This window comes from Argopecten irradians, chromosome 11, assembly GCF_041381155.1.
Source record: "Argopecten irradians isolate NY chromosome 11, Ai_NY, whole genome shotgun sequence".
NCBI classification, from domain to species: Eukaryota; Metazoa; Mollusca; class Bivalvia; order Pectinida; family Pectinidae; genus Argopecten; species Argopecten irradians.
Window position 1 is genome coordinate 33,519,799 of NC_091144.1, and position 25,761 is coordinate 33,545,559.

Consider the following 25,761-nt stretch of genomic DNA (forward strand, 5'->3'; position numbering starts at 1 on the left):
TACACCTAAAATAGACAATACAGTTAGTCTGTGGTACAGTGAGACAGGAGTTCAACAGAAGTACACCTAAAATAGACAATACAGTTAGTCTGTGGTACAGTGAGACAGGAGTTCAACAGAAGTACACCTAAAATAGACAATACAGTTAGTCTGTGGTACAGTGAGACAGGAGTTCAACAGAAGTACACCTAAAATAGACAATACAGTTAGTCTGTGGTACAGTGAGACAGGAGTTCAACAGAAGTACACCTAAAATAGACAATACAGTTAGTCTGTGGTACAGTGAGACAGGAGTTCAACAGAAGTACACCTAAAATAGACAATACAGTTAGTCTGTGGTACAGTGAGACAGGAGTTCAACAGAAGTACACCTAAAATAGACAATACAGTTAGTCTGTGGTACAGTGAGACAGGAGTTCAACAGAAGTACACCTAAAATAGACAATACAGTTAGTCTGTGGTACAGTGAGACAGGAGTTCAACAGAAGTACACCTAAAATAGACAATACAGTTAGTCTGTGGTACAGTGAGACAGGGGAGTTCAACAGAAGTACACCTAAAATAGACAATACAGTTAGTCTGTGGTACAGTGAGACAGGAGTTCAACAGAAGTACACCTAAAATAGACAATACAGTTAGCTTGTGGTAAAGTGAGACAGGAGTTCAACAGAAGTACACCTAAAATAGACAATACAGTTAGTCTGTGGTACAGTGAGACAGGAGTTCAACAGAAGTACACCTAAAATAGACAATACAGTTAGTCTGTGGTACAGTGAGACAGGAGTTCAACAGAAGTACACCTAAAATAGACAATACAGTTAGTCTGTGGTACAGTGAGACAGGAGTTCAACAGAAGTACACCTAAAATAGACAATACAGTTAGTCTGTGGTACAGTGAGACAGGAGTTCAACAGAAGTACACCTAAAATAGACAATACAGTTAGTCTGTGGTACAGTGAGACAGGAGTTCAACAGAAGTACACCTAAAATAGACAATACAGTTAGTCTGTGGTACAGTGAGACAGGAGTTCAACAGAAGTACACCTAAAATAGACAATACAGTTAGTCTGTGGTACAGTGAGACAGGAGTTCAACAGAAGTACACCTTAAATAGACAATACAGTTAGTCTGTGGTACAGTGAGACAGGAGTTCAACAGAAGTACACCTAAAATAGACAATACAGTTAGTCTGTGGTACAGTGAGACTGGAATGCAACAGAAGTACACCTAAAATAGACAATACAGTTAGTCTGTGGTACAGTGAGACAGGAGTTCAACAGAAGTACACCTAAAATAGACAATACAGTTAGTCTGTGGTACAGTGAGACAGGAATTCAACAGAAGTACACCTAAAATAGACAATACAGTTAGTCTGTGGTACAGTGAGACAGGAGTTCAACAGATGTACACCTAAAATAGACAATACAGTTAGTCTGTGGTACAGTGAGAGACTGGAATGCAACAGAAGTACACCTAAAATAGACAATACAGTTAGTCTTTGGTACAGTGAGACAGGAGTTCAACAGAAGTACACCTAAAATAGACAATACAGTTAGTCTGTGGTACAGTGAGACAGGAGTTCAACAGAAGTACACCTAAAATAGACAATACAGTTAGTCTGTGGTACAGTGAGACAGCAGTTCAACAGAAGTACACCTAAAATAGACAATACAGTTAGTCTGTGGTACAGTGAGACAGGAGTTCAACAGAAGTACACCTAAAATAGACAATACAGTAAGTCTGTGGTACAGTGAGACAGCAGTTCAACAGAAGTACACCTAAAATAGACAATACAGTTAGTCTGTGGTACAGTGAGACAGGGGATCAACAGAAGTACACCTAAAATAGACAATACAGTTAGTCTTTGGTACAGTGAGACAGGAGTTCAATAGAAGTACATCTAAAATAGACAATACAGTTAGTCTGTGGTACAGTGAGACATGAGTTCAACTGAAGTACATCTAAAATAGTCAATACAGTTAGTCTGTGGTACAGTGAGACAGGAGTTCAATAGAAGTACACCTTAAATAGATAAAACAGTTAGTCTGTGGTACAGTGAGACAGGAGTTCAACAGAAGTACACCTAAAATAGACATTACAACACAGTTTACAGAGACACATGGGGCTTAAAATTTATCTATTGGCCCAAACAGCAAAGTATACAGAAGTGCAAAATATTGTTTGGATGAATACAAAATAATCAAATAAGTTTGATATGCTCATTTTTTCTTTGATTAACCATCAAGGCATTGTAAACTTAACACTGGTCAGTATAAGATGTAAGTTTGTGATTTATTTGACAATTGTGGCCTTAAATGTAGGTCAATGTCATTCATTTTAACAAACCTTATAGCTCTTTATCTTAGCATGTTACAGGTCCAATATCAGGTCTATCTCTAAATTTCTAATTTATAATTGATAAGAAGTTGTTTAATTAATTACCTTGTTCTGCCCAGCCTATCAGCGTACCATGACCGGGATGCTTGAATCCCTCAATATCTTCTTTCAGTTCCTCATATATTTTCTCTAAACTGTAACCAAACAGAGGCTATTACAGTGGGTGACTATTACAAATGTAATATCTTTATAACAAGTTCTGTCAAAATTTGACATATAAAAGTCTGACAGCCATCACGATGACATTTCAGGTAAATGGAATATTTTGGAAAAGAAATACCATTATATCTGGTGTAAAGATTTCAATGAAAATTTTAGCAAGTAATTGGAAATCTTTGATTTTCAGGTAAGCACTTTCACATATATGATTAAAGGGACAATTCACTCAGGCTAATTCTTTTACATAACCAAGAAGCAAAATATGGCATAAATGTATAGTTCTACATTTCTTATGAAACATATAACATAAAATATTGACAAATTCCACGTCATTGTTTAGTATTTTAATTAATATCGTTGAAATATCAAATCGTTGATCAATACGATTAAGCAGGTACAATATGGACTCTGTACCCATACCCGAGCCAAAGTCATGCACGTTAAACAAATAAACTACATAACCACCGAGATGGTGATAAAATTATTTTTAGGCAATACAATTCACCTAAAAAGGTAAACACACTACTGTCAGAGCGATTTGAGCAGTTCTAGACAAAAGTTGCATTACTCTACGAGCAAGGGACAGGGTTTGGCATACCAGAAGTTCAACCACAAATTTTAATGTTCTCTTAGACTGAATTGTCCCCTTAAAAAGGCTAATTCTGTTACAAAAGCACAATATACAATTATATATAATAAAAGATTATATGTAATTATGCAGAGGTGATCTTTATACTGAGGTGTTCTTTATACAGATGTTATCTTTATATGGAGGTTGTCTTTATACAGAGGTAGTCTTTATACAGAGGTGGTCTTTATACAGAGGTGGTCTTTATACAGAAGTGGTCACTATACAGAGGTGGTCTTTATACAGAGGTAGTCTTTATATAGAAGTGATCTTTATACAGTTGTGATCTTTATAGAGAGTGGTCTTTATAAAGATGTGATCTGTATACAGAGGTGGTCTTTGTACAGAGGTATCTTTATACAGAGGTGGTTTTTATACAAAAGAGTTTTTTTATATATGTGATCTTTACACAGAAGTGGTATTTCTACAAAAACGACATCTATACAGATGTGATCTTTATACTGATCATGAGATGGCCTTTATATAGAGATGTCTCTATAAATATGTGTTTTTTATACAGAGGTGTCTCTATACAGAGGTGGTCTTTATACAGAGGTGGTCTTTTTACAGATGCGATCTTTAAAATGAGGTGGTTTTTATTCAGAGGTGTCTCTATACAGAGGTGGTCTTTATACAGAGGTGGCCTTTATACAGAAGTGATCTTTTTACAGAGGTGGTTTCATACAGAGTTATTATCTCTATACAGAGCTGGTCTTTATACAGAGGTGGTCTACTCTATACAGATGTGGTCTTTATGCCAAAGTGGCTTTTATACAGAGGTATCTCTATAGAGGGGTGGTCTTTATACAGAGGTAGTAATTATACAGATGTGGTCTTTATACAGAGGTGGTATTTATACAGAGGTGGTCTTTATACAGAAGTAATCTTTATACACATGTGGTATTTATAGAGAGGTGGTCTTTATACAGAAGTATTTTTATACAGAAGTGGTATTTATATGAAAGTGGTATTTATACAGATGCGATCTTTATACAGAGGTGTTTTTATACAGAAGTGATCTTTATACATATCACATCTGTGGTTTTTATTAAAAAATCCAAGATGGCAGTCGGTTGGCCATCTTGTTGACCGATCAGTCCAAAATGCAATATGCACATTAAGTGTCCTAGAGGAACATTCATATAAAATTTTAGAAAGATCCCTTCTGTGCTTTCTGAGAAATAGCCGTAACAATTTATAACTATCAAATTTCAAGATGTCGGGAAGTCGGCCATCTTGTTGACCATCAGCCTCAAAATGAAATATGCACAACTAGGGTCCTAGGAGAACCTACATGTGAAATTTGAGAAGGATCCCTTCAGTACTTTCTGACAAATAGCAGTAACAAATTTTAACAAAAAAAAAATCCAAGATGGCAGCTGGTCAGCCATCTTGTTGACCATCAGCCTCAAAATGAAATATGCACAACTAGAGTCCTAGGGGTACCAACATATGACATTTGAGAAAGATCCCTTTAGTATTTTCGGAGAAATAGTGGTAACAAACTTTTACTTTCAAAATCAAAGATGGCTCTCTGGTTACCGATCGGTCCCAAAATGAAACATGCACAACTAGGGCCCTACGGGAACTTACACAAGAAATTTGAAAAAGATCCCTTTAGTACTTTCTGAGAAATAGGGATAACATGAATTGTAAACAAAGGGACGGACTGACAGTAGGACGGACCTTGGACCATGGACAAAAACCGATTTGAATAGCCCACCATCTGATGATGGTAGGCTAAAAAGTTAGTTAATGTAAAGCTGACTTTTAATGAGTGTACAAGTTTTACCTTGGCGGTGGCTTCACACCTTTCGGTACACTGAAACACAGACCTAAAAAAGAACATTATTACAAAAAACATTTCAGCATCATCCAAAACAAATAAAACTGATAATTATACCAGCATGTAAATCTATATTAGAAATGGACACTGATGAAAAAGGTATATTATGACATTTTATGTATATATTTTGTGCTTTTTGCGACATTTGCAAAGATCAATAAATAGATCATAAAAATTACTCTCATACAAATGATTTCACAACAACCTTACCTATCCAAGCTATCAGGGTAGCTGTTATAATTAGTTCAATAATCTAATGGTACATATGAAATATGAGACAGATTGCTTCTGTACTATGAGAAATAATGGTTATAAACTTCAAATTTGATTCTTTTGAAAAACTTGGTGGCCCTTCATTCTCTCATACTACAAGCCCAATATCAGGTTTCTACTCAGACCGCTTAGTTATTGACTATAAGTCATTTAAAGATATAAGCCAATTCGACCCCTGCAAAGGTTAATGTCATTCATTTGAACAAATTTACTTATAACAGTAAGTCATTTAAAGATTTTGATAAATGTAACAAATGACACAACTAGCCTGATATGGATAATTACATCTGCCATGAAAAGATACTGTTACTATGTGAAGCACTTACCGTGGGCTTGTTTTGGTCCTTGGCATGGACCTCACTTACCGTGGACTTGTTTTGGTCCTTGGTTTGAACCTCACTTACCGTGGACTTGTTTTGGTCCTTGGTTTGAACCTCACTTACTGTGTGCCTGTTTTGGTCCGTGGTATGAACTTTACTTACCATGGGCTTGTTTTGGTCCTTGGTATGGACTTTACTTACCGTGGGCTTGTTTTGGTCCTTGGTATGGACATTACTTACCGTGGGCTTGTTTTGGTCCTTGGTATGGACTTTACTTACCGTGGGCTTGTCTTGGTCCATGGTATGGACATTACTTACCGGGGCTTGTTTTGGACTTGGTATTACTTTACTTACCGTGGGCTTGTTTTGGTCTGTGGTATGGACTTTACTTACCGTGGGCTTGTTTTGGTCTGTGGTATGGACTTTACTTACCGTGGGCTTGTTTTGGTCTGTGGTAACTTGTGGTATGGACTTTACTTACCGTGGGCTTGTTTTGGTCTGTGGTATGGACTTTACTTACCGTGGGCTTGTTTTGGTCTGTGGTATGGACTTTACTTACCGTGGGCTTGTTTTGGTCTGTGGTATGGACTTTACTTACCGTGGGCTTGTTTTGGTCTGTGGTATGGACTTTACTTACCGTGGGCTTGTTTTGGTCTGTGGTATGGACTTTACTTACCGTGGGCTTGTTTTGGTCTGTGGTATGGACTTTACTTACCGTGGGCCTGGTCTTTACCGGGGTATGGATCTTGTCCCAAAATTACAACCTTCACCTATCAAATATATGCATAATTTAGTTTTTCGCATTCACATAATGGATTTTATAATTTACATATTTTATGGTTTTTACAAGAATAGAATAAATAAAAACTAAGAGCATCTAACATTAGTCTGTCAAGTGGACATGTACAGGGATATCTCAACCCGAGTCAGAATCTGGGAGAGGCTAATAATGGCATAGCTTGTTGCCCAATCCTAATTTTAATATTACAATAAAATACATTTATTCTGAAATGAAACATAACCTGAGTGAAAGATTTTGGCATGTTAACCCGAGGGTATACGGCCAAAATCTTTCACTAGGGTTGAGATATCACTGCATGTCCGCTTGACAGACCAATGCTTGATTCTTTTTCTCCCATACTTGTTTGAAAAAAAGAAATAGGAAATTCCTGTTGCTTTCCAGCTTTTTCATCTCGTCATGATCACAGGAATGTCGTGATGCGTTAAAATTGATGACGTCACCAACAATGCATGCCGGGCGTGCGACATGTATTGATGACATCACGTTATTGTCTAGCGTGTGTGAGCTGTCTTACACCCCCCTGTGTAAGATAGAGTTATATTTCCCCTAGCAACCACGGGATATCCCTGTGAAGTATGGGAGAATGCTATAAGACTCTTTCATATGTGGATATGAAGGATAGGGATATTCTACCCGAGGGGCACAAAATGTAGTAAAACCCGAGGCTTGCCGAGGGTTTTGCAACATTTTGTGATCCCGAGGGTAGAATATCCCTATCCTTCATATCCACTTATGAAAGAGTATTTTTATTTCATACCTCGACGTTTTATTGCAATTTTACAGCTATAATATCCCGCCAGTCAAATTTGTGAAAAAAATGTTAAAATTTTACCTAGGAAATAGAAATTGTGTTGGCGCCGTAACGTCACGAGGCTTTAATGCATGGGTAGCCATGCAATACAGCCTCAGGTGGCATGAGTGTTTTGCCCTAGACCAGCCAGTATTAGGTATGAAAGAAAATGTTATATGGTATTTTATAAATTGAAAGCACAATTATTACAAATTGAAATCAAAGTACTCAAAGTACTGCAAATACAACGCAGCAGATACAGAAAAATTAGAATGAAATGAAATGAATTCAGTACTGTCATCAAGTCCTGTTGATTATATGACATATGATACACCACTCTGGATTTGTGAAAAAAAAATCTTAATGATGAATATTTGACCAATCCATATAAAAACATCAAGCTGTTAGGCAGATGCCCAATTCTCCAGAAAACAGATACTGTAGGTCCTGGAAAATTAAGTTTAATTGAAGGCTTTGCATATCTATCAGCAGTCTAATGTCTGGTGGTCGGGTGATCAACTTTGATATCAATTATTTCAAGATTATTCAACTAATGTATATAATTTGTTTGACATTCTTCTTAATTAAAATTCCTACATAAATTAAACAATTTCAAAATATAAATAAACCATTTAAGTCTTATATTCATTAAAAATGAGTTTTTGTCCTACACGCTTGACTCTTGTGTTGCACAGTAATGTATGTATAGGAGATTTCAGAAAAGATGGCGATGACGTCACACAAAGGTACATCCGGGCGCTCAAAGGTACAACTCGTATATCTGTACACATAAACATTGTGTTATTTACATTTCAAAAAATGTAAATAAAAATATTTTACAATAATATACAAATTTAAACATATAGTATTCATATATTTTACTCTGTTTATACTCCATTTTCGACCGCTACGAGAAAACACGGTCGCCAAGTTACGTATAAACATTCACAGATATATTGCAAATATCAACTTGAAATTACAAATTAAATTCAAAGTCCCTCAAAATATAATTATAAGCAATTACTGCTTTCGAAGTTTTTCTTGATAAAACACTTTACGATGTGTGATTAGTGCAAAATTAAACATTTGCTTTCGTAGATTACCCCAAGCCCACGGCAGCCATTACAGTACAGCCGAGAACCCGAATTTCGTCCATTTTCAGTGTCACTAAATTACGTATTCTGGTTATTTTTTGTCATCAATTTTGGGATTTAGTTTATAACATACAAATGAGTCAGTTTGTAGGTTCTTTTTATCATATTTTTAAACAAAACTTTGAGTATTTAGGATTCTCGAAGCCGTGCGCAATGTATCCTGGTCGGCATTTACAGTACTACGATCTGTAATTTATATCAATTTAAATGAAGTCTACCTAATATGTATTCCAATTATCTAAAAGTAATACCACTTCAGTTTGAGACTTAACATAGCAGTCCATGGCATAAAAGCGGCTGAAAATGAAATATTAAAAATGAAATCTGCAGCATGAAAACTTAACGATTTCACCATATTATTTTACGAGATCGGCAGCCATACGTGTACGTGTAACACAGTAGTTTAATTACTATTCGTAATTTTGTTATGATACAAGAGTATTCCATTAAAACAACATGTACATATTCAATAACGAATATATATCTTTACAAGTACTTTTTGAGATAAAAGTGTTGGTATTTATAAATATGATTTATTTCCCCAACAATGCTGTGGCCTGCGGTGATCTACCAGCGACGAAGCCATACACGAGCGGCCGTGGTCTGGTCAGCTGGTTCACGTTTTGTTTATATCATATCGTATTGTGAACAGTTTTTCATGTATAACAGAAACATTATACATTGAAATAGATCATCTTTTCATAAACACCTTTTCAAAACCTGAATTTATACGTATGAACAAAATCGGGTAGGCCTACGTGTGATGGCCCGGCAGCGCATCGATAGGTGACTTCAACACTAAAATTTAGCAATAAACAAATGAAAATATAAAAATGTTAACATCCGTAACCTGTGAAACAATAAGAAACCATTTCAAAATCAGAATTTGCAAGTATGAAAGCGTAAACTTTTGACAAAGTATCGATTATGAAGCAGGGATGTACGTATCTGTTATTGTTTTTATCAGTCGCCATACTGTGTATGTACCTTTGAGGACCCGGATGTAAACTTTCTGTGACGTCACGCCATCTTTTCTGAAATCTCCTATATAGTGAAGCCATGCACACATGATGGCAGCCTTATCAATAATCATTTTAAAACATAACTATAATGTACACAGAAAGAAACTCAGATAAGTTGGACAGAGGAGTGTGTACACATGTGGAGTAGGTGTGTGTATATTCCATACAGAGGCTGTGTGATTTCCATCAATCAGAAAGCAGGCTTCCCATGACTGCATACACACAAATGCAGTAATGGGAATGTCACATTTTGATTGGTCCGAAGGAATATTGTTTGACATTCTTTTTAATTAAAAATCCCTACATAAAATAAACAATTTCAAAGTAAAGAAAGCATTTAAGTCTTATATTCTTTAAAAAAAAAGAATTTTTGTCCTACACTCTTGACTTGTGTTGCACACTTATGATGTAGATAAAACCTGCATGCACACATGAGAGCAGCCTTATCAAATAATCATAGCTAGTCGCGTTGTATTAATAAGGTCAACACCTTTTGTGTCCAGAGGAACTTACAGATTCAGGTGTACAATACTGTGTCCAGGAGAAGACTTGATCCTCTGGGGGATATATCGTCCATTCTTTTCTCTCAGCTTCCACAAATTTGGTCAGCTGTAACAAAAAGCAAGTTAACCATCTTACTGTTATCCTGTGTAGAAAACACATTAAAATTTCACTTGAATTCAGCATTTTGCTACAAAGTTACTTTCCCGGCAAATGCCTCACATTGGTTATGAAGTCACAACCCAGAGATGGAGAAGTAGTGAATATCAACAATGCAGTCACCATGCACCCCCCCCCCCCCCCCCAGTAATTTAGTAAATTTAGAGATTCTATGGAAGAAATCATATAGCAAGTCAAAGTGGTAACAAATTTAAACACAGATAATTATAACAAAGACTTGCACCTGTTTAACTCCTTCCCTACTTTGTATTCTCTCCAGATTCCGTACTAAACGTAGTTATAAGTCTCGTCCCCGAGAAAATGAGAAAACGCCAGACAAAATGTCCAAATGTTTTGTTCTCATTTATTTGATTTAAACATGATTAGAGTAGTGCAATCATTTAGACTTACTTAGGTCATTTCATTCGTTACATTCAATACTAATTACAATGAGAGACATAATCCAAAATCGTGATACAATTATGTAGTTGATAGTTGTTCAATTATGTAGTGAGACTAATCCAAAATCGTGATACGAGACATAATCCAAAAATCGTGATAACGAGAGACATAATCCAAAATCGTGATACAATTATGTATGTAGTTGTTCGTATCATGTAAGATGCCTTGAGTCACGGTAAATATTTACATTTTTCACTTCGTCTCCGCCTCAATTGAAACAAACTCTGATCACTTTTTTGAAGATGCTTGAATTATTTTGAACATTGAGATAATGAACGAAAGATGTGGTCATGTTTTTTTGCTTTTGTTATTTAGAGATTTTGTATGAGTTAGAGATATTTTAACACGTATTTTGATGGACACAATGAACAGGCTTGCCTACAAGCTCTTCTATGCCGCACTGACTGAAATGTATTAAAACTAAAATTGCATTTTATTTGTTTTAATGTTGTTGAGAGAGATCATTAATTCCAGCTCACTTACTCTTCTGTAATTTGGGGGTTAGCGTCATGTAGGAGGTACCGAAAGCAGTGAGGTTCAACCACCTCATTCGCATAGCCTAGTAGGCATTGAATGTGTTTTAATCATGATCATAAAACCAAAAATAATGTAATAGAAAATGATTTTGTATACAGTATTCAGTGTCATAATATTGGACGGGTTGGAAACCGGCCAACTTTCAAAATAAAAGTTTTTGTTGACATGCACGATTTTGGTACACAATATTGCAATATATACAGGACACAGGGGTTGGATTTTCATCATACTGGTTTAGTTAATTCATATACGCAAATAAATTTCAGACGGAAATACGTATCGTTCTTGGCATTCAGCATTTTCACCAAAATCCCCTATTTCAATGACCGGGATTACACACTTGACTAATCTTATGCTACATTAATGTTTTTATAACCTGAATCAAATCTCGTTTTTTTCGCCCTACAACGCACTATTTTCGGATGAATATATCGCAATACGCTTTTACCGTATCGTGCACCCCTATTTCTGTGATATAAATCTTATGAATTATTTATAACCTGAATCAAAATTTTCTTTTGATATTGCAATCTGGAACGAAGGTGCAACAAACCACCATTTTGTTGATGATGATAACTTCTGTTTGATTTATCTTGTTCCTCTGCCATTAAAACGATATACATGGTCAAAATGAATATTTATTTAGCATCAAAACATTTATTTGTAACTTAAAATACTTTTCATATATCACTGCATCTAAAATTTAAATATATTTAAACAGGAAATTAATCGTGAAGAAAAAACGTCAATATCAAATGTCGACTATAGTCGACAACGGGGAAGAGGGAGAGTAAAACCCTGTCAAATATAGTCGACAACAATACTGAAAGAGTTAATGATTATATATAATCTGGCACCCAGGTGAGAAGTGGACTATATACTACACTGTACAAAAGCAGGGCCTAGCTTTAATGGATAATTTCCTCAACTTACAGGAATTCCTCATATGAAAGTATTACAGAAGCAAAGGACTACCTTTCCGAAACAGCTTTTAATTTTACTGATGTGCTAGATGAACTTCACCAACCATGTACCGACCGATATATTAGATAAATATATATTCTTATCAAGAGTGGAAACATAATGCATAAGACCTAATTTCAAAAATTATTTGAACAGATATTATCAAATATATATTACCTGTTGAAAATAGTCTTTTGAAAATTCTTCCTCCAATGCATTTTTCCAGGAGTCCCCAAAGTTGACGAGGAGACCTTGTGAATTCTCTGCCATTCTCGCTTTCTGCTCAGGTGACAAACTTGACGAGAATGTTATTCCCCCTTTTTCAGCAGGTGATTCTTGCTTCTCTGTTCTGGCCTTTTTCGGTGGAGTGTTCTAAAATTGTAATAAATAGCAATATAACTACAATTTACTAGTAAGAGCATAAATGATACTCATTACCTGAACCTGATATATGTGTCTAATTAACACAAAATACATATAAAATGATTTGTTTTGCTTTTTGTGCATGCGCAATCAGTACTGCATTCCATATAGAATAGTGCCATTGAGTTTTTTTTTGGGGCGCAATTAATTATTTTTAATAGAGTATTTTTATATTGAAGTAAAATCAGAAGCTCAAACTTTTCAATGGTGGTAATATATCACTCCACTAGATGATACATACATGTATTTGTGTTATGACGGTTCTCAAAACTTGATATGTATGATTAAAAGCCCACTACCTTTCCGGAGCAAATTTTATAGGTTTCTTAAAAACATTAATAACATAAGGAAATACATATCGATGGCCTAAGATGAGGTTACAACACCAAACAAATGCAAGATTTCCTGCGTAATATATGAAAACTGTGGAGATTCATTTCGCTGTTTTGCCGTCTGGCGCAGTAGTATTCAACTACCGCGCGGTAAATAGGACGTCGGCGGGAAACATAAGACGACCCGCGTTATGAAAATTAACATTTTATTTATTTAAATTATTTTGTTCAGATGATGATGAGTTTAGTATCAACGGTAAGTTAATAACTTTTGCGACTCTACACAATTATCGATCTCGTTTTACATTCCCATTTTAAAAATTAAAAGCCGTTTCGGAAAGGTAGTGGGCCTTTAAAGCCGCCAATTTTCACGATTGAATTAAATGACAAACAAGTATATAGTGTATTTACATGTGTATTGGTAAATAAGCAATAAAACGAAATCTGCTCTCAAGATACATTGTCAGACATAATTACTTATATGAAGGACGTATATGAGGGGATAAGTCACACTGGGTTTTGGGGAAGTACGACGCAGAAGCTTTTGTGTTTCATTCTCATCCATCAGAGTTACTTCCCTTCCTTTCACTCTGTCAGTTGGTATAGCGATAGCTTGACAGCCGATGGGTGCCGAGAATGTTGTGTATGTGCACTGACCGTGACGTTGGGTTACGACTGATTTTCATCTGATATCCGCCGGCGCAGCCTTTGATGTAGCTTGCGGGTGTGAGGGTTATATTACCGTCTTACTTTCTGAAGCGGGCCGTCATTTCATGAGCTGTCGTATTTTTTAACGAAAATTTAAGAAGCAAGTGTTATATACATGATATATATATTATTGTACCATCAATTGAATATCCGGAATTTGCTGTATTGTGTATTATTGTATTCCGTCTCCGTATCTTGTTTTCTATGTTTAGTTGTACTCTTCCGGTTTCCGGGAGAATAAATGTGAAGTTGGAAGAAGTTTGGATTTTATTCATAACCATCCTCTCGCATCGCCAAGCCAGTACATGGTGGAGAATCTAAATCGGACATAATGTGAAGTTTAGATACTTTTCGTGTTGTTGTTACCCCGGCATTTTGCCGGTTGTGTGGATTTTTTTTTTCGTCAACGCGTGTCGGATGTCAGGCAGATGTGGACCACGTTTTGTCTAGTGATTGACTTTTCTGTTCCTGTTATGTGTATCATTACCACCATGAAAGTTACTTGACTGTTTTGATATTGAACTCACCATCATGATTCCTGATAAAGTGTTGAACATTTTGAAAACGTACGATGTGGAACTCGCTGGTTTAGACTGTTCTTTTGTTTTGAGTGAGAACACGGACAGTGTTTCCCTAACATTAAAATGGACAAAAGTAAGCATGCCATGTCGTAAATCCAATGCCAACATTTCCAAGGCGAGTGACAATGTGCGAACACCTCCGGTTAAAATAACCAGGAAGCACAAATCACCATCCCAACTCCGGTATGACAGAAAACGAAGGAGGGAGTGGAAACAACGAAAAAGGTCTTCCCGAGAACAGAAACCTGCGTTAACTGACCGCTCGTCCAATCTGCGAGAATCTACTGGTGAGTCGCAAATACAACATCAAGATAAACATTATTCATGTAATACTGTGAGTGTACCAGTTTGTGAGAAATTTGGTGCTAAATCTTTGGTTCAGCAGCCCGCCACTATTGCCCCAGTAATACAGAATGCTGATGTTAAACATAAACTTGCACATGTCTCATCTGTATCTGTGACGTCTCCGGAACCATGTTTGGAAGCAGTTAAATCTGTGCCGACATCAGCCCCCGAAGCGTATGTTTCCATCAACGGAAAGGACATGCTCGCATTTTTAACAGGAAAACAACCAGATCTTCCCCAGAAGTTTGTGTATAAGTAGACTATGTAACACTATCAATATAAAGTTTTGGTGACTCTTGGATTATGACATTCTAGAGGATACATTCATTTTTGATGGACACTTGTTCCCCAATGAAGCCTATAGATGCCTGGACCAAATTGATCATGATTTTTTTATATGGTTTTCGTTATATTTGCTGAAACAGAACTGTGTCCTATCTCGTACATTGTACTACTACTTATGACTATCACTTATAATATAAGATAAACAGTGACTAATACATTGTTTCGCCATATTGATAATTTTCTAGTAAGTAACTTGTGACAGATTTAAGCTGTAAAGCATCTATTGGTGTTTTTTTAATTTCTTTCTATGGATAATTTGTTTTAATTTTCAAAATAGAAAAATATGCCACTTTAGCATATAATGTGATTTGGAAGTAAAATTCTGTATATTCGATTGATGGTTTGTGAAAAAAAGGTTTTTTTTTTTCATTTTTGCGGGGGGGGGGGATGTTATATACATGGTATATATATTATTGTACCATCAATAGAATATCCGGAATTTGCTGTTTTGTGTATTATAATATTATTATTATTGTATTCCGTCTCCGTATCTTGTTTTCTATGTTTAGTTGTACTCTTCCGGTTTCCGGGAGAATAAATGTGAAGTTGGAAGAAGCACATTGTTTGGATTTTTTGTTTGACTCGATAAGACAAGTATTTGTTGAGAAAAATGGTTTTATGCCCGGTTCATAGACGTCTCGCGTGGTGTTTAGTAATGTAAAGGGACAGTGAGGAATCTTTCTCACTTATAAATCCTTGCTTAATGCCATATATCATGAAAGCGTAACAATTTTATAAAGTGAGTTTAACTAGGAGACATCAGACTACCCGGGTCGGGTCATGGATAATATAATGAAGGACGTATCAGTCCTTGATATAATATTCATGTATATGTGTAGTCACTGGGAATATTGGAATATTACCAAAGAAATAATAATCACTTTTGATAACAGAAAACAACTGACTTTTCCCTTAAGTACCAAGATCGGTAGCAGAAATATTAGTTCGTAACATATTTACACAACGGTATGTTTAATAAAATAAAATCATTGTCACAGCTTGAAAGTTTCCTCCGTCTGTATACCAGGTTGGTTAATTTTATTATTTTAAATAATACGAAATGAAACTTCATGAGGCTAAATTGACCCTATAACAGCTAGTGTCGACGGGATGTACGTGTGTAAAACTGCAATTTTGTTAATTTATTACCAAACATACATTTATCCTTATTTTTCCTTAAAGGATTTGTGCAGTCAAAAATTATAATTTCAGTTTATGCTGGAAATGGCTTTATTAGCACGTGTAGAAACCTCTCCGTGCCGCGCGCGACCGGAATAACCTGAAAGAAGTCGATATCGAGGTCAAATTTTCTGACCACCCGATTATGCATATTTTCTAGCTCTAAACCGTGTGACGTCATAATAGTCCGTGGCTTATAGCTGTACTATACCTGATGTGCTATCACTTACATCGACGGTCACAGGAAAAGCCGATCAACGCTTTTTTATGATCACTTTTGAGTGAAGTTAATCGTACAATAACTTTGGCTCGAATGTAAATACCTAAAAGAGTGAAATTCGATGTTTCAAATACTCTAATTTATGCTCTCATAGCAGGTATCTTCATGTAATTATGAAAGAAAATCCAAACAGAAATAAAAGTTTCGGATTTTTTGTAGAGGAGTTCAGCAACGAATAAGCTTTAATTAGATAATATTTTCCTATAGTCTGTATCTTTGATACATTGTGAATTAAAAAGTTTGTGACTGTAAAATGAAATTTTACGTAACAATTTAAAAAATTCTTGATTAAAGTTTTGACGTACGTACACACCGATGATTGATCATTACAAACATTGTGTTGTGTGTTGTTAACCGAATAAATTGAGATACATTTATTACAATACCGTAAAACGTTTCAACATATGGTAGAAAGAATTTATTTTTGATATTATAAAAGATCTTAATATTGAGATATTAAGCAAAACAAACTATTTTTTCAGACCGTGCGGTCGCTTTCAATTTTTAATCGATATACGAGTAGATACTCCGATATAGATATATAATTAGCCATGCCTTTGGTTTGATGGTTATGTAATACCTGTACCAGGACCCTGTACACAGCGCCATTCCTCGAACTCACCTGTAATTACCTGGCCGCGGGCAATTTGCTATTCGGTGGACTATATTGCTATTGTCTTACTGTCAATCAGGTTAAGACATCCGTTTATTGGATTGTGATTTGAATTATGGAAACCCCGTACATCTATGCTCGGGGTGTTCTCTGAACGCCAACATATTTATCAACAATAGGTTGGTGTTGTTTTAGGAAACAATGGGAAGGTAATTATATACTGTTTCATATAAGCTGTCTTTATTTTCACCTGTAAAGTCACCTGAGATTTATATGTATGTAGGTAACATGGGTGGGTTTTGGAAAATAATTCCTTCAATATATTTCTTACAATATACATGTTATGTAAAAATTAGATAATCAGTGCTTTAATATGTACATAAAATTATATACATTGTAAATGCTAAGAATTAATAAGGAACTACATGGAGATTATTAAGAACAATGTATTTTGTGTTCCAGGTGAAATATTTTTTTCAAATCTTATCTCAATTTTATCAGAAAAGCGTTTTTTTTTTAACAGTGTATGTTTTAATAAAACAGTATTCTGTATTGACACAGGAGTTCTCCAGGGCTACATTCTTAGCTAACTTTCATTTATTGTGATTGTGTATAGTTGAATGCTTCAATCACATAGACGTATACCTTTAAGTATTTGGTTAGAAAATGAGTGGAGAAAAAAAGAGATCATAAAAGTTTTAAATAATTTTTTCGAAAATTTTGACCTGTTGATTATAGTTTAAATTATCTATTGAATCCGACACAAACACACATATATGATGTTTTTTAAACATTGGTAATAATACATTGAAAGTATCATCGGTATTTAATGCTCTATGTGTAATTTAGATACAAAGTATTTTTATAACTTAATTCTGTAAAAAATACTAAATGAAATGAGATTGTAGACTGTTACTTGGAGTCCTACATCTAACCATAATCATTCTAATGCACATTATAGATATACATATAATGTTGCAATTGTGGTAACATTATTTGAAGTCCATATGTTGTAGGTCTTGTAATTCAAGAAATGTTGCTAACTTTTGATGCTCAGAATACCAAATTAACAGCTTTCTTATTTAGTTTTCTTTTTAAAGATGATGGTACTACATATACCACTTTGTATCTAGTAACAATATTTGACCGAAGATCAACTATAAGAAAGAAACGTATAAGTTATTTCTAACATGCACAAAAATGTATCATTTACAGCACTGTAAACAGACAACAGTTTAATCATTGGGTGCTCATTTGTTATAATGAAATACATTTACAGTATAATGTAATATCACGCTGATCTAGAAAAACCATCTTAAGATAATAAAGTAGGAAAATTATATAATTGCGATAATGGATGCATCCCAATACGACTTTTTAGATATATTTTATGTTCTGTTAACTTAAAAAGGCTAGTATAGTACAATTACTACATTTTGGAAGTCATATATGACATATACTCACTTACTCTTTTGTAGATAATTAACACAGAAGCTACATGAGGTCACTTAAAAGATATCTATGAAACAAACTTGTTGAAAAAAATCATGTTTCAATAGTTAGGCAAAGGGCTTATATTGTTTCAAACAAAGTTGAAATAAAATTATTCTATTTCGGATTTTTTGCTTGGATATTACTGAATGGGAAAGTTACTTCCATGTGAATTTAATTTTAAAGGATTTCATTTGATTTTAGTATCAATCTGTTGAAAATCTAATGAGATTGATACCAGGGATTTTAGATATATCATGAAAATCTTGAAACTTCTTGAAATAAAATCATCATGAATTTAATTTAATTTCATTCATAAATTCTATGTATTATATTTTCATAGATATTAACAGAAACATTTATTATGTAGATATGTTTCTGATACTAATTCTGAACACTTATTGAATTAAAAATTAATTAAAATGATAATCAATATACATGTAGATAAGGATCAACAGGTAACTTTTACAGGTAAATTTACATGTTGGCATTGGTACTCCTTTTAGGAAAAAGACTATAACCACTGTCACAACAAACTACCCTACAGGTAAATCCAAAATGTTGGCGTTCAGAGATACACCCCTATGCTCTAGGTTTTTTTTATTGTCACCTCCATTTTTAAAATGAAGATGTAAAAGCAAATGGAAATAAAATATCCCTGATCATACCTAGGATATATATAAGTCGTACACAGGTAAAACAAAAATGGTTCTAAGAACTATTTCAACTAAAGATTTAACTTTAAACATTATTCCAGTCTAATACTGTAATTACGGAATCGTGGCATATATATAGCAATCTACCGTAATTTCTAAGGTATTAGTAAAAATTCTAAGCATGTATTTTCACCATTTCGAATCTATATGTATAGTCATAAAAGAAGGGTTACAGCATTAGCACACTAAATATACTTATTTAAATATCACGTAGTATATTTTTGTAAAGGATGAGAGGCCGGAGCGTAGCATCCAGTACCAATTTACCTGTGGAACTAACACGACTACAGTACACTCATCCAGTACCAATTTACCTGTGGATTTGGCGACAGTACTCGAGTCTATAAATGAACACTCATTCAAAGATTTTCAAGATTCAAGATTTGTTTATTCACTCAGACACAGTAACTGTGTGACAAGAGGTCCAATTTATAATACAGTTTTAGTGCATGACAGGCACGTGTATATAGAGATATAAACATACAAAATGTAGTACATGAGATATACACATATACAATATAGAACATGGCATTTGTTGGCAATTATTATACATGTTTTGTATTAGAGACAAAAATGAACAATGTAACATGCGTTTTTATAAGAGTAAAGACAGTTTTTGAATAAATGAACTGATATTAATTAATAGCTTCTTATTGAAAATTCTGAACATTCCTTCCATTTTAACTTTGCTTGGATTTGTGTGATAATAGGATGGAATAAACTTTAATCTTAGTTGTTTAACATTAATATGATTACATAAAAACAAATAATGAAATTCATCTCCTATACCCATATTACACAATGAACATATTCTATCATTCCTTTGCAACCCTCTCCATCTTCCGGTTTCTACCGGTAGTTTCATATTGGAAGTTCTAAATTTACATAACATTTTTGAATCTTTGTTTTTCAACCGTATCGAGTAGTCTTCTAAACCAAAATTGTGTTTAAAAGTAGTATAAACATTTCCTCTAGATGATTTTTCTATATCACTTAACCAGTGCTGTATAAACTGATCTTTTAATTTTTGTTTAACTTCGTTCTTTAAAAAGTTAATATTTGGTATACAACTTTTTTGATATAACCAGACATGACTTAAACCGATATTATTAAAAGTATTTTTGATAAACTTGATCCATTTTAATTGCATTTGTCCTGTTTCATGAAGTGAATACATCAATCTATACATACGGCCTGATAATTTATTTTCATTACAAACCAACATATGCCAAAATTTCACCATTCTTAATCTAATATCTACATCTAGTGAGTATCTTCCAGATTCTCCGTATACCATAAAGTTTGCCGTGCTTTTTCTTAGGCCTAGTATTCTCTTACAGAACTGTAAATGTATCTTTTCAAGAAGTTGTGTTTTCTCATAGCCCCATATTTCGCACGAGTATAATAAAATAGGATTGACTAGTGTATCAAATAATTTAAATTTCAAGTCAATTGGTAAGTCAATATTTCTTATTTTACGATATACAACATAAAGTGCCTTTTGGGCCTGTTCAGACAGTCGATTTTTTGCTGCAGTAAAGTTGCCATTATAATTAAACAAAATACCTAAATAGGAAAATGTGTCTTGTATCTCAAGCTCCTTATTATATAATGTGAACCTATTTTCATTGTTATGTTTTCTCTTTGAAAAAATTACTAGTTTTGTTTTTTGTGTATTCACTGTTAATTTCCAATTTTCACAATACTCTTGGAACTTATCAAGCATAAGCTGCAAACCTTCAGGAGTTTCCGACATTAGGACTGTATCGTCAGCATATAAAATAACAAACATTTTTACATAAATTCCAATTGAATCCCAGCACAATTCGTGTAGTTTCGATAAACAGTCAACGTTTTTCGAAGCTAAAAATTCTTCCAGATCGTTAAGATACAATGCAAACAAAAATGGGGAGCAATTTTCTCCTTGTTTTAACCCGATATTACATGTAAACATTGGTGTTACTTCATTACCATTTCTAACACATGATTTAGTATTTGAATACATATTAAACAAGACTTTGAAAATTTTACCTGTAATATTACTTTTGATTAATTTTCGCCACAAACCAATTCGCCAAACTGAATCAAAAGCTTTGCGGAAGTCAATAAATGCACAATACAATTTTCTTCCCGAGGATAAATAAATCGATATCAATGCATGTAGAATAAATATATTATCAAGTGTTGAATGCCCTTTTCTGAAACCTGCATGCGCATTACTTATTAGGTTAATCTCGTCGGAGAGTTTGTATAATCTAGAATTCAAAATTGATGTAAACACTTTTCCCAAACATGAAACAAGAGTTATCGCCCTATAATTATCCAAATCCTTTTTGTCTCCTTTATTTTTATAAATGGGTTTGATTACACCCGTGTTCCAACTTTCTGGAATTATACCACTATCCAGTACAATATTAAATAAATCAACATATATAGGTAACATAATGTCAACTGAGCTTTTAATATACTCATTTATAATATTATCAAATCCGCATGATTTATTATTACTTATTTTTTTTATAGCAATAATAATTTCATCGGGGCTTATTCTACAATTTAAAATATTTTCATACTGATTTTCAGTAATTTCTGGTAGAACAAATTCCTCAACCTGCTCATTATCATAACTTAATTTTTTAAAATATTCGTGAATCTCGTCTATAGTAAAATCAAGTTCGCCTCCCTTTGTTGTCTTATCAATTTTCTTTAATATATTCCAAAAAGGTTTTGGATTGGATTTTGAAGTTTTTCTAATTTCATCTTCGATATCTTTTTGATAATTTGAATAATTATTATTTATCATATTTTTATATTCCTTACTTTTCTTTTTTAATTTTTTCCCGGTTCGCATTACTTTTTAGCATCTTATACGCTTTTTTTGCTTCATGGAATTCTTTCCTTTTTACGACACATTCGTGGGTAAACCATGGTTGGTATCTTTTATTAGTTTTACCCGACTTTTTCTTTATAACCTTTTTGGTCCCAAAAACCTTTGTTGAGGTTTTCATAAACATAGTACTTATATCATTCACAACATTGTTTATATCCTGTTCAGATATATCATTTTCAGAGACTTTCATATTTTCAATTTTCATATTTATCGATTGTAGATATCGTTCTGTATCATTTCCAAGTTCAGTTATGAAATCAATTTGTCTATCGTTGACCCATTTTTCACTTTTCTCTGTAGTTTCAACTGTGTCGTCAACTACGTTTTCAGTTAAAAATATGGAAAATACTATTCTATTATGCACATCTGAGATTAGTGGATCAAAATCAAGAATCTCAAATTGATTAATTAAAGGAAACACATTTGAAGATACAATCAAATAATCAACTAGACTTACATTTTTACAGGTGTTTCTTCCAATATATTTATCGTTACCGATTCTACCATTCACTATATATAGGTTACTATTTTTGCAGAATTCCAATAGTTTAACACCAAAATTATTTGGTCTCGCTGTGTCCTGACTTGTTCTCTGAAGTGGAATTCCTAAGCGAGCGAGATTCTCAAAATCATATAGATCATCATACAAGTCATTATCTTCTAATATATCTATCACGGCTATCAAATTATCATCAGGCACCACGTAATCATTGTATGAGTTAGTTCTGGCGTTAAAATCGCCAATAAGCATTACCATTTTTTCTTTCTTCATCAAACTTATCATCTCGTCTTGGATTTCTGAAAATGCCTCATTAGATGCATACTTAGAGGTTTCCGGTGGAACATAAACACAGCCTAGTAGTACTGAAGGCGAGTTATTGAAAAATCGTATATCTACCCATTGTACAAATTCTGATATTGTTTCTGGGAACAAAAATATGGCTTGTATTTATCTTTGAAAATGATCATTATACCACCGGACTTATTTTTAACATTAGCTCTATTCTTAACCATATAATTATAACCAAATGGCAATTCAATGACATCGAGATCATCAGTCTTAGTTTCAGCTAATATAATAACGTCATGAGATGTAATAATTTCAGTAAATTCAGGAAGTAATAGTTTCGATCGTATACCACAAACATTAACAAAAGTTACTTTCAGTTCCGATATCGTTGGAACTCTTGTCGATCGGTCCTAGGGTCGATTCCTCTGATCCGGGGGCAGGGTCGCAGCGTGTGGGTATCCCGGCTCCGGCGCCGTGTATGGTGATCCGTTTACGTACAATCTGTCGTAGTTGATCACCGCCTTAACTCCGCGGCGCTGGTGCTCCTTCATTATCGGATATAGGGCATCTCTCCTCCGCGCGATTTCAATAGGGAACTGCTGTGACACAGAAAACTGTCGTTTGTCTCGTAGTTTTACAGGGACTGTTCTCAGGACGCGATCGCGATCTGTGTAACGCGTGAACCTAGCCACAATGCCCCTTGGTTTGCCGTCTTTCCTTTTTCTCAAACGGTGTACATTTTGAAAATGTATAGATTCAGCATCCTCTACACCCAGTTCATTCCTTATAAAACCTTTAAGGACTTCCTCCGTGTTTTCGTTCGTTAGGTTGTCGTCAGTACCCTCAATCCCATTAAATATTAAGTTATATTTCATTGAGTGGGTCTGGAGCTTTAGAAAATCTTCATGGAGATCGTTATTCTCCCTCATTAGATTATCGTTAGTTTTCTCAAGCTCACGCACACGCGATTCTAGACTATAGTGATGCTCTTCTTGCTTATCGTTTGTTGTCTTGTTGTTTTCAGCTAATTGCCTTACTTCTGTTATTTCTTGTTGAAGATTTCTAATACATTTTTCAAAACTGTCCATCTTGTCATTAATTTGGTCGAGCAGACTCAGCTTAGGTAAAATTTGATCTAGTTGTGCTAGCCTTGTATTTAGATCGTTGACCAGTAACATGAATGGATGAGCCGTCGGAGGAGGAGGTGTTAGGGGAGGAGGTGGAGGCGGCAGTAACTGCTGGTGTAAGTGGGTTGTTGGACTATCGCATCGAGCATGTACGTTGATATAGTTAGTGTATTGGGTTGGCGACGCTCCGCGCGTGATAGGCGACATCGCGGACCCCGGCACATGTACATTACCTTGTACGTTACTTTGTATCGGTGTAGACGCCATCTGGCAACTATAACCATTCACATAGCTACCCATCATAACAGGAGTGGGGGCGTATTGATAAACAAGTCCATCGCCTTGGTATAATGATCCGTGTGCATCTGAGATCACACCGGACACACCCTGGGTGGCAGGAGAAGCGGCCATTTTAACATGCACTTTGTCCGGTGGTGAGACCCCGCTTGGTGAAGTTTTAGACCCTTTACGTTTTTTCGTCATTACATTTGACAGTCAACTTTAAACGTTATTACACATCGTTTCGGAGTCCCACTTACTTGCCATATTGCTATCCGAAAAAACAGTCAACACTTGATTATGAATTTAAAAATCCAGAGCGTGTACAAAGCACGTCCATCCAACCCGCCTGTCATGCGCATCGACATCGACATCGATACAAGTCAGCGGTAGAAATATGGTGACACCCTTATATCCCTACGGCCTAATAGTCCGAAGGCCCGTTAGTCCGAAGGTCCAATAGTCCTAAGGCCCTTTAGTCCGAAGGCCCAATAGTCCGAAGGCCCGTTAGTCCGAAAATTAGTAGATATTGCAAGTTATATAGTTGTTATAATTAATGTACAGTTGTATTTTTCTGCACTGCTGATCTGACAATTTCTTTGGACGGCAAGGTCAAAATTACATCAAAAGAAAAAAAATAATAATAATAAAGTTAATATGTTATATTTCAATAATTCAATTTTCCTTGTTACGAGTATTTTCATTCGCTTAAAAATTTACTTTATCAGCCCATAAAGGAAAAAATGGCGTCGTCGTTTGTGACGTTGCTTCTGATTGGCTGAGATGACGGCGTAATGATTTCATAGACAAAAGAGTCCCAAAATAAATTTTGAGTATTGAAGAGATTATCGTAAGTAAATTGAATTATACGGATTAAGAATAATTTTTTTATGTTATGGAGATATAACACAAAAATCTGAGTGTACTCTCATCATAAACCGCTTCGCGGTTTATTTAGAGTACACTCAGATTTTTGTGTTATATCTCCATAACATATAAGATATCTATTCAAGTTAATCCTTAATAAGATATCTCACAAGCATACGTTCGATGAATTATCTTACAGATATGTCCGATTGTAAGCCTTATGTACACTGTAATTTGATTGCATTAGAATTAACGTTGCTCCATGAATAAATGAATTATATAATCAAATCTTACCGAAAAATGACCTTTATTATACATGTAAACGTCGTTATATTGTACAATATGTACATGTGTTTAAAGACTTATTTTTTGCGTTTCCTTCCCTTTTCTTTGACTTGTTTATTCTACCCTTAATGACGGAAATGGCCCACATAATGATTTTTTGGGGAGATTTTAAACCGGATTGCATTTTACATATAAAATGCATATACTCTTTAATATCAGATACATGTACGTTCACGTAATTTAAGATTATGCTCTTTTTGAAAATTCGCAACATTTCGTTGTTTATTATCATTTTTCGTATCAAATATATAGAGTCACATACATGTAATTATATATAATAAGTAGACCTTAGCACTTTTGCGTCTAAAACTGTAACAAACGTTTGTTTCATTTCGAGAAATGTTCGCATATAAATTCCAGTTATATTATCTGTTTTCGGACTATCGGGCCTTCGGACTATTGGGCCTTCGGACTAACGGGCCTTAGGACTAATGGGC

General features: G+C 34.6%; 1 protein-coding gene across 1 annotated transcript in view; it reads right to left on the bottom strand.

Annotated features, from left to right (window-relative positions):
* The window catches only part of LOC138334581 (uracil-DNA glycosylase-like), a 40,260-nt gene that overhangs the window by 7,449 nt on the left and 7,050 nt on the right, over positions 1-25,761 (bottom strand). The window contains exons 5-9 of the mRNA XM_069283232.1: positions 12,191-12,385; positions 9,905-10,000; positions 6,339-6,393; positions 4,977-5,019; positions 2,443-2,531 (exon numbers count right to left, since the gene is read on the bottom strand). Of these exons, the coding sequence (XP_069139333.1) occupies positions 2,443-2,531; positions 4,977-5,019; positions 6,339-6,393; positions 9,905-10,000; positions 12,191-12,283 (376 nt within the window). The 5' untranslated portion in view covers positions 12,284-12,385. The remainder of the gene's footprint in view (positions 1-2,442; positions 2,532-4,976; positions 5,020-6,338; positions 6,394-9,904; positions 10,001-12,190; positions 12,386-25,761) is intronic.